The 17356-nt window shown below is 40.7% G+C and overlaps 1 protein-coding gene across 5 annotated transcripts in view; it reads right to left on the bottom strand.

The window, feature by feature from the left end:
* Positions 1 to 3167: 3167 nt before the first annotated feature.
* The window catches only part of LOC102812524 (receptor-type tyrosine-protein phosphatase delta-like), a 560069-nt gene continuing 545880 nt past the window's right edge, over positions 3168 to 17356 (bottom strand). For 4 of the 5 annotated variants that reach the window (XM_006863766.1, XM_006863768.1, XM_006863767.1 and 1 more), the window contains 5 exons: positions 16654 to 16780; positions 13841 to 13966; positions 10433 to 10587; positions 7017 to 7152; positions 3168 to 3693 (listed from right to left, as the gene is read on the bottom strand). In XM_006863766.1, the coding sequence (XP_006863828.1) occupies positions 3625 to 3693; positions 7017 to 7152; positions 10433 to 10587; positions 13841 to 13966; positions 16654 to 16780 (613 nt within the window). In that variant the 3' untranslated portion in view covers positions 3168 to 3624. The remainder of the gene's footprint in view (positions 3694 to 7016; positions 7153 to 10432; positions 10588 to 13840; positions 13967 to 16653; positions 16781 to 17356) is intronic. The other variant, XM_006863769.1, reaches the window with a different exon arrangement.

Here is a 17356-nt window from a genome sequence, read left to right on the forward strand (position 1 = left end):
CAAAGAACACAACTGTTATTATCTTTGTAAAGACACCCCAAGCTTGATGGCAAAGCCACGTAACGGATGGATAGGATGGGTCTGTAGCCTTCTGGCCTCTCCTGGAGTATCAGGGCACCCATAAACCCAAAGGAACCCCAAAATTCAAAAGAGAATTTGAAAAAAAAAAGAGGGTGGAGGTTCTTAAAAAAGAAAAGAGGGACTAACACAAATTAAAACCAAAAAATAAACAGGAAAGAAAAAAAATCTGTATATTACTGCAGAATTCTTTCCCTTCCTGTTTCTATACTGTGTTATTTACAGACACGAAAATGAATTTCTGAAGCAGTTTCTTACAGATGGGTTCAAGTAATAACATTATTGGGTGTAGAATCAATAGGACAGTGCATAGTACAAAGTTATAGAAAGTGCAGAGTTCACTAGAGGTCCTTCCCTCCCCTGGCTGTCCTTGCCGTTGTCTAACCATGCAAATCATTTTTAAAAAAGAGCTAAAATAAAGTTCTGTACAAATCACTTTTTATATATTTTGATTTTTTTTTTTTTTTACCATTGTAACTAATTACAAAATTATACATAACTACACATACATAGGTAAATAATAGCACCGTACCGGTTATGATGATGAAAAGAAGTGGAGACATGAACGTCTGTGATTATGATAGCAGTAAGTGGTTACCTGGGAAATCAAAACTACAATGGATGTACAGAAAAGCACAAGAGAATGGAATGCACATCAATGACACTAGGGAGTTAGTTCTAGGAACAGCTCCTGAACAGTAGGATTTCTGGAATAGTCTTTGTCTCGCTTGTCTATGGTATGCATCCCATTCAGGATCTTCTTGGGATTGTTCTCATCGCTCCCTTTGCCAAATGGGCAGTTTGGGTGTCAGGGAGAGAAATGGCTCATTGGCCAACCGTTCTAGTGTGCAACACTTTACTAGGTTCTAACAGCCAACATGCCACGTGTGGACGAGGCCATGTCTGACCGACCCCCTTCGTTTGGCTAAAAGAAAATGACAGCAGTGAGTAATCTGGCACTTGGATAAATCTCCAAAAGATACAAACTGAAAGGAAACAACAGAAGACCCACATAGTGCACATTCCTCTCTGGTTCTGATGTAGGTTAGAGAGTCTCATTCTGAGGTAGCCTTCTAGATACTTTTTGTTTTTAAAGTATTATTTTTTTTTTCATTTTTTTCCTTTTTTTTTACAAAAATGCTCAAATACGATGCTTGCGAGTGTTTGGTCTCTTGGATTTCATTCTGCTAGCAATGGGAAAAATGAAACCAATGTCCTTCCATGCAGAACATCGATGTCACTAAAATTAAACTATAATAGTATACCTAAACCAAAATGATTTAAGAGTTCCTTGGATATTACAAGGGCTGTTTAACCTCAAACTCGTATAAGAAATGGCAAACTTAGGCCTTTATCCATGACTTCCTATAGAAATTAAATTAGAACGTTTGAATGTTTTGGGGAAATACATACCTATTTAGATATCATATTCATTTGTTTACTTCCTATTTTAGAAAAATCTTCATGGAATATCAAAAACATTCCAATGTTGCTAAGAATGTTTGCTATTAAAATAAGGTTGGTGCAGAGACTACACGCTTCAGAGCCAATTGAAAGGGATTATGAATAAAACAAGTCACTTTTCCGAATATTGGTCACAAGGAAAGAAAGAAGAGCGCCGGTGACTCAAGTCCTTTGGGCTGGTCCAATCACTAATGTCCCCGACTTGGTTGGAAACTAGGAATGCATATTATTCAAAGAGTTTTTGTACATGTGGTAAACAGAATAATACTTTAATTTGGAAGGGTAACAGATAGGAACAACTAATGGAAAGACTCAACTGAAGGCTAAAAAAAAAAGAAATGCTATTAAAATTAGGCATCAATTATAAGGCACTCTAAATGCAAAACTAAAATCCAAACAAAACAAAGTACAGCACTTCCCAGGAATGCTGTATGCCACAAAATGTTTCTGGTTGAACAGAGAGTAACACGATTTTGGCTTTGCCCCTGTTACATATCATAAATGCAAATTTCATAGCACATACTATAGACAATATACTATTGAATACACTTTTTGTTTGCTTTAACAACTTGAGAGTTGATATATTACAACATTCTTCCCTCCTAAAGGGATATGCACTGATCTTGCCCACATGCACACCTCTTAGATATTGAATAATTGTTTTTATTGCACTAGAGTATTATAAATATTGAACTTTGTTGGAATCCTGGCTAACAAAATATGATTTGTGAGTATGACTGGGTGGGTGGAGACTGGGCAGCAAATTAGGGGGTGAGGTTTGGCAATCACTGATGTGCATTCCTCATTTCCCTTTAAAAAAAAAAAATCAAAATTTTGTGATATTAAGAAATACCAATATGCCATAAAATTAATGAACAATTGAAAGAGATGTTGACAATAGCTTTCCGATAAAACAAAAAAAAATATCATGGAAGAACTGAATACCTATTTCTCTCTTTTTGGATCGATACACTATATATACACAAACACCTTTATAAAACATGGGTGGTGGTTGTTAAGTGCTGACGAGTTGGTTCTGACTCATAGCGACCCTGTATAGGGTTTCCAAGAAGCGGCTGGTAGGTTTGAACTGCCAACCTTGTGGTTAGCAGTCCAATGCTTATCTAACAGTACCACACCATATGGGTATCTATGTATATATGTTAGCAGCAACTTTCTACTTTGCGTCTCCCTGTTGATTCCAAAACCAAAAACCAAACAAAAAATAAAATCCTCTTGGATGATTTGAAGAGAACGGGAACTTTCTTACCAATCTAAACCAAACAGAAGTGAGATAGCAGTATCTGTTAAGACGGATACTGTAGATTTAAGAGTGTTGCACAAAAATGTGCAAAGTTTCAAATTATTTGACAGTTCGACAGTGAGATATTACAGATAACAGTTCTACAGGTTAAAAATACAAACCCTACAATTTGGAAATTAAAAAAACCAAGAAGAGTGATGTAACCTTTTTTTTTTTTTAAATTTACTTTATCGAATGATACATTTTGTTTAAAAAAAAAAAGGTTTACACAGTTAAAAATGAAGCACAGGTCAGCAGTATCTTTACAATACTAAAAAACTAAATCAAGGACTTTCTTTTGAAACACCCCCCCACCCTGTTCCCCCTAAAATGTTATTATGAGCAGTATGGTTGGACGGGGCGTTGTAGAAACACAGTTTGTGTTACTGTGAGAGGCCATACCAACAAACATCTCGCACGGAACCCATAACGTTCTGGAAATTTCTTGCACCTATCCAGCGAGCCTGAACAAGATGGTGGTTCTTTGCTGTGATTTCTTCTTCCCTTTATTTTGAACCCTTGAGGTATCTGCAAATAAAATCCTTCAGACACCTCCCCAGTCAGGATTCTCTGTATTATTTTCGGGTGAGATTATTAAACTGTGAATTCTTGCTCTACCTGGAAGAGTTTGTTTTTGATTTGTTTTGTGTGTAATAGTCCCACTAAGTGGTTGTTAGTTAGACGTTAAGAAGGACTTCTCAGTTGCCCCGTATGGCTCAGAAGAGACTCCATGGATATTGAAGGGACTGTAGTTAAAATCCGGAATGGGTCAGGGGTTTCTACGTTGCATAGTGATCAAAGCTTCCCAAGTACTCTAATGCGGCTCGGTAGCAGAACTGGTACTGATCCTGCAGGAGAGAAGGGGAGGAAAATGACGTGGGAAAATGAACATCAGTCCTGGAAAACAAAGTCCCATCTACACAGGGGCAAAACCATTATGTTCCTCCCTCCATGCCCCCCAATGGCTCTGGGAAGTAAAGAACAGTTAATCCCATGAGGTGTTTATTAACTTTGCCCCATCAATATGACTAAAATCATCTAATTCCAGGTAGGGACAGCTCGACTGAACATCACCTTCCAGACAAGTGTGAAGTGTTCTAAGGAGCATTAAATCATTACCACCAACACAGTATTCAGACTCCTTAGGTGCCCTGGTCATCTTTTACAATTCTCTGCTTACTTGTGATGACTTAGCAAATTTAGGGAGGAGAATACAGACACAGACTGTCCTGGAAATCTGGGTTCATTTATCTCTAAGGCTACTGTCAACAGAATTTGAAGCTTTTTAAAATTCTTATTAGACTGTACATCTTTGGTACCTAAGATCAGAATTACCCACCATCATTTATGATGTTTATATAGAAATGAGAGAGTTGGCCAAAAAGCAGCAGGTGAGGAACACAGGTACGCCAAGCCATTTATGGGAGTTAACTCAAAAAGTATTACAATGAAATCATAAAACTCGTTATTAAATAAAAATATCAAAATTGGAGCACTGTTGCTTGACATATCCTCCATCCGGCTCCATAAACTTCTGAAGGTGGTGTTTCCACCTGGCGCAGTGGGCTAATGCATCAGAGACTGCAAAGGCGTTTGAACTGCAAGGTTGGTGGTTAAAGCTCACCAGCTGCTCCCTGAAAAACCTATACAGGGTCGCGATGGGTCGGAATCAACTCAACAACACTTCACGGCAACAACAACAACCCTTCCCCAAAGGATTCTATGTTCTTTGATTTACACCAGGTTAAAATGGCAGTGTGGGCCTCCTCCAGGGGCTCAAAGTCACGTTGCTTTGAAATGTTCTTTGAATTTGGGGAACTGAAAAAGTCTGAAGGGTCAAGAGCAGGGCAACAGGGTGGATGGAATAAGACTTCCCAATACATTCTCATAGGATAGCCCTTGATACCCTCTAAGAATGAGCAAGTGAGTTGTGATAGAAAATAAAAATTTCCTGGACTTTTTCTCACCAACACAGCTTTAAATTTTCTGGAAACTTTTTCATAGTAACCCCCTCCTTCCCCCTCCTCCCCCCACAATTGTTCTGTGTCCTTTGACAAACCATGTATCAAGATTACCTCTAATGGATCCCATAAAACCGTTTCTATAACCTTCTAAACTATCTTCTCTGCCTTGAATTTAACTGTCCCAGCAGATCTCCTCAGAAGCCACTGTTCTGATGAGACTCTTTTTATGAAAACTCCTTAATGAAACTAAGACAAGTGTGTTACCTAAAGAACTTGTCTGAAGTCATCCACGGCTGACAAGAGACATGTTTAAACGTGTTTTGCTTGTTATAAACCCATAACGTATCAACTGGAACACGAGTAGCAATACTTTTTGACTTACCTGAACATATAGTACTAGAGCTGCAAGCTTTTCATCCCCTGAAAGGAGCTATTAAAATAAGATTGCCTGAACACATCAAAAAATATTCTCTTCCTTTGGCCTAACTCAGTGTGATTGCTGGTTGTCTGGTCTAGAAAAGCCCACACTAAAATCACAGTGGCATGAAACAGCGCTTTTTGAGATGGGGCTGAGTCTACCTCTGGAATAAGTCAGGGCATTGTTGGAGAGATGAGAAAATGACAATTTACGGAGGACTGTAGGCAGGAGAAAAAGTAGGATTTCCCCATAAAAGAAACTTATTTTCAGTAGCCAGTGGGGCTGAAAGTAGATAGTTTCTATTTTGCTTAAATGTGCATTTTTCTACAATAAAAATGGTAATGCAAAATAAATGGAGTTGACTTTCCTATCTTGTCACAGTACGCTGCTTGGCTAAGTGTTAAGACGTTTTAAATGTACAATTTCCCTCTGTCACCGTCTTTAAGTTTGTCAGGCTGACAGAACGTTTGGAGTCTTGTTAGGCAAATGCTTGCACTATTTTGAAACTAGAGTCTAGAAAATGTTGTGGGTGATTAATTGGGGACAGATCTAAGTGGTGTACTTTGGTGACCTTTCAAGAAATATAAATACTGTTGATTACTCGTGCTAGCCTTCGAAACGAATGGCCAACAGGTCAGACTGGCTAAATCATGACCTCATTCTATTTTAAGAAACATCAGAATTTTGCATCAATGACTACAGTAGAAAACCGAGTGCTAATTTCACTGATCCAGAATCCAAGTGTTTAGAATGCCTGATTCCAGGACTAAAACACAGGGCAGTTGAAATCTAGTACCCAGGCGTCGAAGGAATGGAGAATGGCAATGTTCTAGTACATGTTAGGCATTGAACTATATGAAATGGTCACTTCTATGGGTCAAAATGGTCAATCATGAAAACTGTGACAGAGTGGCAATGAGGGCAGGCAATCTTAAAATATGCATTGTTGTTGTTAGGTGCCATCGAGACCATTCTGACTCATAGTGACCCTGTATAGGGTTTCCAAGGAGCGGCTGGTGAGCCTGAACCACCAACCTTTTCTGTTAACAGTCCAATGCTTATCCTAGAGCAACACACCACAATTCCCTTACCAGATACGTTGCTGTTGTTAAGTGCTGTCAAGTCATAGCACCCCTGCATAGGGTTTCCAAAGAGGGGCAGGTGAGTTTGAACCGCCAACCCTGTGGTTCAAACCAACCATGCAGTACAACACATTAGCCCACAGCGCTACACCGGGACTCCCTATAAAGGCTTGTTATTGTGGTTAAGTGCCATTGAGTCAGTTCCGACCCATAGCCACCCGAGGTTTCCGAGGCTGTAAATCTTGACGGGAGCAGAAAGCCTCATCTTTCTCCCGCGGAACAGCTGGTAGTTTCGTACTGCTGACCTTGTGGTTCGAAGCACGATTCATAACCACTATGCTACCAGAGCTCCTTAAAGGCTACCACCTTGGAAATCCTATGTGACAGTTCTACTTTGTCCTAGAAGGTCAGTGGCAACAGGTTGGCTTTGGTTTTGGCTTTCCTTATGCATTGTCTCATTTAATCCCTACAGCAACTCAGTGAACTAGCTATCATGTAATGTCCACAATTAACCTAAGATGTTGATATTGCCAACTTATTTAAAGAGATGGAAAACAAGGTTCAAAAGTATTAAATAATTTGATGTTTTCACTATAGCATTTTGCCTCTGGTGTTGAGAATCCCAAGATTCTAGCATCTCTTGTCCAGTGAAATCTATGATTTGTCTCTTGCAATGTGACAGAGAGAATCATGGGACTTTTTCTTACCTCGGTTTGTACCATGGCTGGTCGTTGAGTCCTTAACATTTTGACGGTCTGGAAGATATCTACGACGCCTTCATATCTCATTCTTTCCAAAACAATGCTTAGTGTTATGAAGACTCCAGTTCTCCCAACGCCCGCACTGCCATGATATCAAAGACAACGTGATTACATGAGATGTTCACAGGGTTGCCTACATGTGCAAGGAGGTAGCCCAAATTCACCAGTTTCCACATTATCTTTTTCTGTGGATACTTTCAGGAGACTGTGGCATCAATTTCATGAAATGGTCACTCTTCGGATGACATATATGGAATTTTCACTTACAGTATACATAGTCTTCATAATATGCAAGGGGAGGGGGGGAGCGATTGGCAGAGTTTATGAAAACTGTATAAGGCAGGCATTATGTGCCTTAAAACACAGTAGGATTAAGTCTTATAAAATATGATGATTTAAAACTTGAGGTTATAAGACATTCTGGACACATTTAAAAAGAAAGTATGGAAACATACAATAAAGATTTATACTATTCATGCAGATTTTGAAATTTGTCTATTCAGTATGCTTATAATGTGACATAATTCAGAATAAGGCAAACTAAATTAGGCACCTTTTCCTGTACATTATCCACTTCTTGTGACCCCCCTAAAAATTTGGACAGGATGTCCCAACACCAGACATAGAACTAAACATCCAGGCAGGTAGAACACTAAAATTTAGACCTTGGTTTTGATATGAGACTAGATTCTGTTACAGGTTGTTTTACTATGGGGTTTATACCCAGCCTTTGGCAGAAGTCTATAAATAAAATGTAAGTATATATCTGGATTTTTATAAATATATTTTTTCCCTAGAAAAGGGAACTTACAACAGATTCTCAAAGGGATCTCTTTTGAAAAGAAGAAAAAGCAAAAGATGATTAAGAGTTTAAGAGTTACTGAGCTTTTCTACTATTTTTAGATGCATCAGGATTCTGTCCACCACATTAGCAAGAGTTTTTCTCTCTTTATCTTTTTTGTTAAACTGTCTTAAAATAATTCTAGAATCTTTACAACAGTGAGAGAGGGAAACGAATTCATAGCTCTTGTGCTCTTCAGAAGCAGGAAAGCATCTGGAGGTTTAGGTAATGAGGAAAAGAGTGGATAATCTGAAAAATCCCTGCTCTTTGGAATCCTAACTAAATGGCATGTTTAACGCTTGAGCACAGGCTGTAGAAAATGGATGGATCCATTTACTTGGGGATGCAGCTGACAGGCATATAGAAATAGTTGTGGCATCCTGCTGTAAACTGTGATGTCTGCACAGTGAAACAGAAATGGTAAATGAAGCTTTTAACTGCACTGGCCCTCTTTAAAGAGTGGTTGAGGGGGTCCAGAATCAGATGCTATTCCTGTGACGCTGGCGTCAATGACCCTGAAGGGTCCTTTTCTACCTCTCTTAGTCCTGAGGGATTGTGGTTAACCATCTTCCTATTGGAGGTCCAGAGACTCTGGAATCTCTCTCACTTGGATTTCAGTGCTCACATGTTATAAAAAATCACAGCACTTTCTGGTTTCCTACTAAGTACTCTCAGGAAAAGAAAAGACACTTGCCTTGCAAAACGTCTAAATGTATTGACTTATCTTACTAGTATAATTAAGGTATACAATTAAAAGATGGTATATTCATACTATTCTCAAATAGAAGCACATATCTTGACATCTTTTACGTATTAAGCATATGGGCAAGATTTCATACTACTTTTGCTATTCAGACCCATTGCCACTGAGTCAGTTGTGAATCAGTGACCCTATAGGATTGAGTAGACTCCTTAGGGTTTCTGAGGTTGCAAATCTTTACAAGAGTAGACAGCCTCACCTTTCTCCTGAAGAGAGGCTGGTGGGTTTGAACTGCTAACCTTGTGGTTAGCAGGCCTACAGTTAATCCTTGGTACCACCAGGGTTCCTTAAAGAGTATTTAAATTATTGTGTGATGGCAAAGACAATGAGAATACACACACACATATAAATTTATAAATATGATGGAAATGTCTACAGTTAAGAACATGTGTTCAATTAGAAAAAATATTTTTTTCCTTATAGCAAGCATTAACATTGGGATTAGCATTTGATCAAGTTATGTGGAAAATACGGGGAACAGCCAGATAATCCAAGGCCTGTATGTACCATCCACTTAGTCTAAACATTTGAGTCCATAGGCCAGTTCCCATCTGCTCTTTGGTCTTACATTGTTAAGGATTTTGGACAACTCAACAAAGCTAATAAATTTCAAAGTAAGGGCTGTCTCCCATGACATATTATGCCTGGGAAATAGAGGCAACGAGAAAGCATCTTAAAGATCTTTCGAAAATGATTGAGGTCCATGATTTCTCTATTTCCCATAGCTCCATAATGGGGTAAATGTGGGTCAGCTGTTGTTAAGGGCCATCGAGTTGGTTCCAACTCATAGGGACCCTGTATTGGGTTTCTGAGAAGTGTCTGGTTGGTTTGAACTTTAGATTTTTTGGTTGGCAGTCCAGTGCTAATCCTGCAGTGCAGGAGCCCACATGTGACCTTGGATATCTTTAAAGTCCAAAGCAAATTTATTTCCTGTTTTGAGACACTGCTTCCTATGTTAGTAAGTACTCTAGTTTGTTGTTTGGGATTTTATTTTATTTGAAGGAAAATAAAGTTTTGAATAAAATCTCTCAGGATTCTGGATCATAACAAGATTGGAAACAGAGACTTCTAATTGCTAGACTTCTAAAATCTATCAGTTCAAGTAAAGTTGAGTGAATTCTTTTTGCTGGAAGGTTTTTGCATAACAATTTCCAAAAGCACTAAATTTATGGTGAATGTCCTTTTTGAACCATTTACTTGCTATTTCTATTAACTTCAATGACTTGAATTATAAAAATGCTTTGGAAACTATTGAAAATAATTAACTTGAAGGTGCTTCATTTTGTGATGTAGCAACAATTTTCAAGCAAATTGCAGTTTTAACTGAGGTATCACTGCAATCCCTTATTGACTGGCAAGAATTAGTACTGCTATTAAGGCTTGATGGCTATTTATGGTTTTTCCAGGAAGGAAAATGCAGGAGAAAGACATAGAACGGCCGTTTTCAGGGCAATGCCATGAAAGCAAAGCAAAGTGAGACATAATCAACAGAAGCAGACGACCACCGGCAACTCCAGTTAAGATTCAACTGGCATGGAAAACCGACTTTACAAAAAAGTCCAATTTAGAGAAAAAAGTCTTCCTCTTGTTATTTTCATTTTATGAAAAGGAAGAGAAATGAGTTCTTGCTTAAGGGCTTACAGCACATTTCATGTTCACTACAACAAACCAAGATTGTTGTGATTGTATTGATGAATCCACAAGGCTATTCCTCAACGTTATCACATGGTAACTCTCCCCCATTCTTGATTCTTCACTCACCTGCAATGGACTGAAATGGGACCATCTTGGCCAAACTGCTCCTTTGTTTTATGGACTTGGCCGATGAAGTCAATGAACCCTTCTCCAGACTTTGGTACTCCTTGCTCTGGCCAGTCAGTGAACTGGAACTGCCTTACTGTTCGGGACTGACCATCCTTTAAGGGGAAGGCCACATGTCCATCAGGAGGGGTCAGCCAGTAGAGAGAACACATACACACACAGAAAGCCATCAAAAGTTAGAGACATGTTTACTGGGAAACTTCTTATCAACACTACATTGTTAGGGTTAGGAGTCAGCACCACTTCCGTGGTAACGGGTAACGGGTTTGCCTTTAGGGTTAGATTTCAGTCTTATCTGCTATTAACATTCTCCTATGAATTCCCCGCGTTTGGAATTCATGCTCACTGTTAACCGTAAGGCTGGTGATTTGTACCAGCACCCAGAGGTGCTTCACACGAAAGGTCTGCTGATCTACTTCTGAAAAATCTGCCCCTGAAAACCCGATGGTCTGCAGCTTCTTCTGACACATTAGAGGTCTCCATGAGGTCCAAAGTACCTGGAAGGCAACTGAACGATACACGTTCAGGCAACCAGAACATATATTCAAGTTGCCAATTCACTTCTTCTCAGAGTGACCAGTTCAAAATCTGGGCTTCCATGTCTTTTAGAGTCATTGAGTTGTCACGTGACAAACACTCCTGTGACTTAAAGTTTGGGTTTAAAATCACTGACCACGCTCACATCCTCTCCAAAGTAGGGCATGTGTTTCAAACATTTCAGGATTGAATGACTTCTTACTATGGAAAGGGATACCCAGGCATGTCACGTGAACTGGGGAATTTGCTGTTGTCAGCGTAACTTCACATCTGCTGTACTTGCTGGTTTCCAGTATTGTCAAGTGAAAAACGGCATTTACAGGATCTGATCCACATCAGGCATTTGCTGTTACCTGGATGCCCTGCGTGTCTCAAAGGCACAGACCATGTGACTATGCTGCAAAGCAGGAAAGGAGCATCCCTCAAGGGAGGAGTGCCCTGCTCAGAAAGAGGACCCTTCCTGACTTAGGGGCTGTCAATGCAGAGAATCCAAAGGGCAGGAAGAAAGCAAGCTAGATGCCACAGGAGATTTCCTCTCTTAAAACGATTTGGCAAAACTGCTCTGACTCAAGACTTACTAAAAGAAGTCAGTAAGGCTGTTTCTGATCCCCTTAGAATGTACAGTGTTTCTGGAAGGAAAACAAAAGCAGAAGGGACTCTCTGTTTAGATGCAGGAAAAATGATTGTACCCATCAACCTTCTCTCAACACATCAGAAACAAAACAACACATTGCCACCAGGATGAAGCTGAGACGTGGTGACACCCCCCCCCCCCCATCAGTAACAGGGAGCACTGAGGCTCTGGAAGGACTTTTTTTTGCAGGTAAACGTCACATAGTGGGTTGTCAGTCCGCCCCAGTAAGAACATGGACGAGTATAGAAATAACAACTTGGTCCCATAACTAACGTATGGCTGGTTTCCATGACAACATGGTTTACTTCCCTCTGTTTCTGGTAAAGGGCTGGAAAGAACAGGAAAGGAGGCTTTGGACCACAACATATTCGTTTTCTTCTGAAGGTCCTGAGATTTTGTTTCTGATCACGGTTCTTCTAACTACAAGAAGGATCCATGCACACATACCCTTACAATCTGGAGGAGAGGCCACCGGACTCCCTGTAAAGGTTAGCTGTTTAGCAAGATGGTATTTCTGAGCAGCAGCCTGCTTTCTAAGCTGGGACCTTGAGACTAGAAATATACCAGGAGACCAAGCAGTAAGTACCCTGGTAACTAAGAACATTCTGCACTTCTAAAAACACACGATCAACTTCCCATTTCGCTCCTTCCTTGTCTTATTGTGATCTAATTTTACTCGGGTGTGTAGTGGTTAGTTGTTGTTGAGTTGATTCTGAGTCATGGAGATTCTGTGGGTGTGGAGTGGAGCTGCTCTGTAGGGTTTTCACAGCTGGGAACTTTCAGCTAAGCAGATGAATACTTAACTGTCCCATGCAGGGACTCTACTTTGGGTATGTGTTACTGTTCACTGCCGTTGACTTGGTTCCGACTCACAGCTACCCAGTATGAGTTTCTGAGGAACCGGTGGTGGGTTTGAACTGCCAACTTTCTGGTTCGCTGTCCAGTGCTGATCCTACAGTGATGTGAGGGTTAGTAAAGAAGGTGTCTCTAGCATCTGAGGAACCAGACTTTATCATCAGAAATGGTTGGTAAGTTTGGGTTAAATGCCTAAAGGATTTTCACTCACATACCTGAATTCCAATTCTGAAAAAGCATGGTTTCTTGAATTGGTTTACCAGTGAATGTGGTGAGTCACCAAAGTATGGTTGCTTTGGCAACTCAGAGACGAGACCTAGTGACTGAACTGCTACGTAAGGACAGTCACCTTCAGAGTAGTTAAGACTTCAGGCTGAGATTATGGGTCTGTCACTTGGACTAGCCGGCCTGCTAACCAATTTCTCATTCACTTTGGGTCAAGAGCTTGAGACAGACTTTGGAGATTAGAAGACAATCTGCAATACGAGTCATGGTTGAGAAAGCCTGCTTTCCAGAAAAGAAAAGCATCGCTGGACCCAGTAAGGAGCTCTCCCCTAGAGTTTAATTCAACCCACCCACTGAGACAGTGACAAAAACCAAGCAGGCTTTGGACTGACCCTCCTTCTCCCCTAAGCTGAGTCTATAATCACGGTTTGGAAATGGCCAAAGGCAAGGATATTAAAGTTTATGTACAGAACATCTTACATCAAGGCTGAACCTTGGACTCAGCAATCTAGATAAGAGATGCAGAATGAAAATTAGCCAACAAGGGTCAAGGGTGCACAGCTCTTCTAGACATCCACATTACCACACTGAGGAGCAAAGCATGCCAGGAATCAAATTAGAATGTGCAAAGCTTGTCAGATTCTTCTAAAGAATGCCATTTGCTCGACAGTTTTAAAATCATACTGAATTAACCTTCGAGCCCACATGCCCTGAAAGGCCTTGCAAAACAACAACATATTTACAGCCCGGAGTAATGAAGAAGTCAAAAAAACTCCGAGGAGAATGGGCTGAGAAGGTGAACTGCAGACACTACCAACCAATCAGGTCATGCTTCTCAGCACAAACACTCACCGAGTGCATCCCCGGAAGTTGGGCTGCCAGATGTTAAGCTTGAACGAAAGCCAACCCTGAGTTTGTATGGACGCTTGCCAGACAAAGGAAAGATACTTTTCTACTTAAAACTAGTATCACCCTCCAGAATAGCTGGTTTCTTTTCTCTTTGGGTGCATGGACACTTAACAAATGCTTCTCCCAGGAGTACAGTTTAGATGACTTTTTCAGCTAATAGGTAAGAATATGAGACAGCACCAACTTACCCTGGCATCTGTCACCTTGAATTCTCTCAGGATATACTGGGGCATGTTATATTCAGCCATGGGATCTACAACGAAGTACTGGTACCTTGCGGATCGTTCTGCAGGCCAGTACTGGTGACATTTTTCCTAAAAGGAGAGAAAATGAACTTTAAACTCTACAAAATGTCAACAAAATTTTATCAATCACCTGTCTATCAACTGGAGTCCAGGTGCGGTGCTTTAGGACTGATACCTGCAAGCTTGGTGGTTCAAACACACCAGCCGCTCCTTGAAAGTCCTATACAGGTTTGCTATGAATTGGAACCAACTCAATGTCACTTAACAACAATAACATATATCTATCATCTATCCATCCATGTATTGACTTCTAACGTGATGCTGTAGGATCAGAACTGGACTGTGAATTACAAAGGTTGGCAGTTCAAACCCACAAGGCACTCCTGGGAAATTCTTTATATAGGGTTGTTATGAGTCAGAGCAGACTCAACAGCACTTAACAATTACTACCTGTCTGTCTATGTTCCTCATTGACAAAATTCAAGGTAATTTGTATTACATGTGACTCATTTCTCTCTTGAGACTGCAGGTTCCTAAGAACAGGGAAAACTTTGGGGCTCTACATTTGCCCACAGTACCCAGTGCAGGGCCAGCACATGATCCTCTTGCTGCCATTGAGTAGACTCTGATTTCTGATGGCTCCGGGTGTGTCAGACTAGAATTGTGTTTCTTAGGGTTTACAATGGTTGGTTTTGGGGGGAGTCTTTGATTGCCAGTCCTTTCTTCAAAGGTGCCTCTGGGCAGACTTGAACCATCAACCTTTTGGTTAGCAGCCCAGTGGTTTCCTATCTGCACTACTCATGAACTCCACCTACCACACAGCAGCTGCTTAACGCTCATCAGTTCAACCGAATGCTTTTATAGGGTGTGTTGTTCAGTGACATCATAGCGACCCTGTATAGGGTTTCCAAGGCTATAATCTCTGCAAGAGCAAAAAGCCTCATTTGTCTCCCACATTATCTAGGGTAAGTGCCTTTATACCTATGAGTGATCCAAACAATTGCATCAATCTTTGTACACACTAATGGTCAGGCACCGACTGCCCCGGGAAACACAAGCCATCATGATGTGGTCTGAGACGAAGAGCACGCTCTTGTGTGAACGCACATAGAAACTTGTGCGTTGATCAGTTCCAGCCTCAGTCAGAGGCTGAGGACACCAGAGCCAGGCAGGTTCAATGCCTTACTTGCCTTCATCTGAAGCCAAGCCAACAAACAGCTGGATCAGACGACTTCCCTAATCTGGAAATCTTTTTCTCTCTGTGGGTTCTAAAAGTTGGGTTTTGACTGCATTTCTAACATTTCATTTATGTAAAGAGCAGAGAGAGAAAGGAAAGATGGCAAAACGCTACCATCCATTTTGGTGTGGTGCTGCAGGATAACCACTGGACTGCTAACGACAAGGTCGCTGGTTCAAACCCACCATCCGCTCTTTGGAAACTTTATAGAGTGTTGCTAGGAGTCAGAACCAACTTGATGGCACTTAAACACAACATCATCAACAACCATCCATTTAATCTAAGGAGTAGGTCCTTTAGCGCCTCCACGATACTCTCTATTTCAGCATAATTATTTTTTTAAAGTGACTGGAGTTATCAGATTATATCCTTAGAAACACTGTGCAGCTTTCAAATGCTTCAAGAAAGGTGGGCAAGTCAGAATCTGCCATGGGATAAGAGAATTTGCCATTACACCTAGACTGGCTCATCCATCTCCTGACTCCAGTGTGACAGGAAATGAGAATACACTGAGGGTTGTGGCATGACTCACTCGGGGCACTTGCCTATTTGTCTCTGAGGGTGTTTCACTGGAAACAAAACCCTAGGTCTTTTTTAGCCACAGACACAAATTTAAAAGGAAATAGACAGGGTGGACAATTGCCTCCATGAACAGCCGTCTCCTTGGCCATGAGACCAGTGCAGGATGATACCTATACACTACTATCGAAAGTTTTCAACAAAGATCCTATATCATCTTTTGATCAAACATTGTATTCCTGATCAGATGTGTAGAGCAGAATTTCAGATTCTTACAGAATCCAGACTATCTGGAGCCACTGAGGTTTGAGGAACCCTCAGAAGCAAATCCCTGAGATAATCTTAAACCAGAAAGTATCTCCTGAAGTCCTTAAACCAAAGAATGGGCTGTTGTTAAGTGCCATCGAGTTGGTTCCAACTCATAGCAACCCTGTAGAGGGTTTCCGAACAGTGACTGGCAGATTTGGACCACTGGCCTTGCAACATTGCAGTTGAGTGCTTATCCTACGAACGGTGCCACACCAGGACTCCTTAATAATTTAGTTTGTGAAGAGTGTCTGCCCCGAGCATTGTGCTCTTTTATAGAATGATAAATATATAGAAAATCAAAAACAGACAACAGTAAGTTGAAAGATTAGATAGAAAGCTTAGGAACAATGCGTTCATGTTAATGGAGGAAGAATCATTTGGAAAATGCAGGTAAGAAGGCGAGTACAACTTGAAGAAAGTCACCAACGTCACTGAAATGATCATGTAGAAACTGCCCAATTGGTGTGTGTTCTGCCAACATTGTTTAGCCACAAAAACCAAAAGAATAAAATAGATTATTGAAAATAGAAAACTGATGTGAACTTGAAAATCAGAAACCAGTGAAGAATCGTGACTTAGATTGTGCCCAGAACACTCTGCACTTTAAAGAAAAGACACTGTCAGTTGGGTTCTTAGAGTGCAGTCCCCCTCCCTCCACAGGACAGTGTCTTAGGAGTACACGCTCACTTACTCGGCCCATTTCTCGCAGCTTGGTAAGCATCACAACAATGGTGGAGTTGTGTTCCCAGAGCATCCTCCAGAAGTCCTCTGTAGTCTCTGCCAGGGGTCCCTGGGTAGCGATGTAAGCTTTCTGTTGTCTGCATTTCAGAGAAGGAAAAGGCAGGGTGTGAAAGCACTCAGGGACCATACAAAGGCTCATGGTGGGGATGAAAACATCCACCCATGAATAAAAAAAATTAAAATCTACTCTTTATGTAATTGCAAGTCAATTCCCCTTAAGATTGCTCATCAAGCCACAGCACTGAAAACATTCTGGGACTTTGCAAAAGAGATTGCTTTGTTAATATTATGATGTATGTCCTTATCATTACTATTTAAATTTTCATGCCAATGCTAATAGCTCAATTTCATGTGTCAACCAAATCACTTAAGAAACACTCAGTTGTGCTTCCTTTTCTTGAAATGACTCTCTCACAGTCTACTCCAGTTATGAAATATGCTTCCAAACAGTTTCTCTAACTCTCTCCACATCCAGCTTCTGAAGGAAGAGCATAAGGCCAGATCAAAAATCCCCAGGAGTGCTGTTTTCTACTTCTATCCAAAGTAATAAAACACAAATACCAAGGCTGAGAGCTGACCCACACGGAAACAAACTGGCTGTGAATTGGGCTGAAACATCCTGGTTATGAAACTAAGGCACATGTAAATATCAA

Source organism: Chrysochloris asiatica, unplaced genomic scaffold (assembly GCF_000296735.1).
Source record: "Chrysochloris asiatica unplaced genomic scaffold, ChrAsi1.0 scaffold00056, whole genome shotgun sequence".
NCBI lineage: Eukaryota > Metazoa > Chordata > Mammalia > Afrosoricida > Chrysochloridae > Chrysochloris > Chrysochloris asiatica.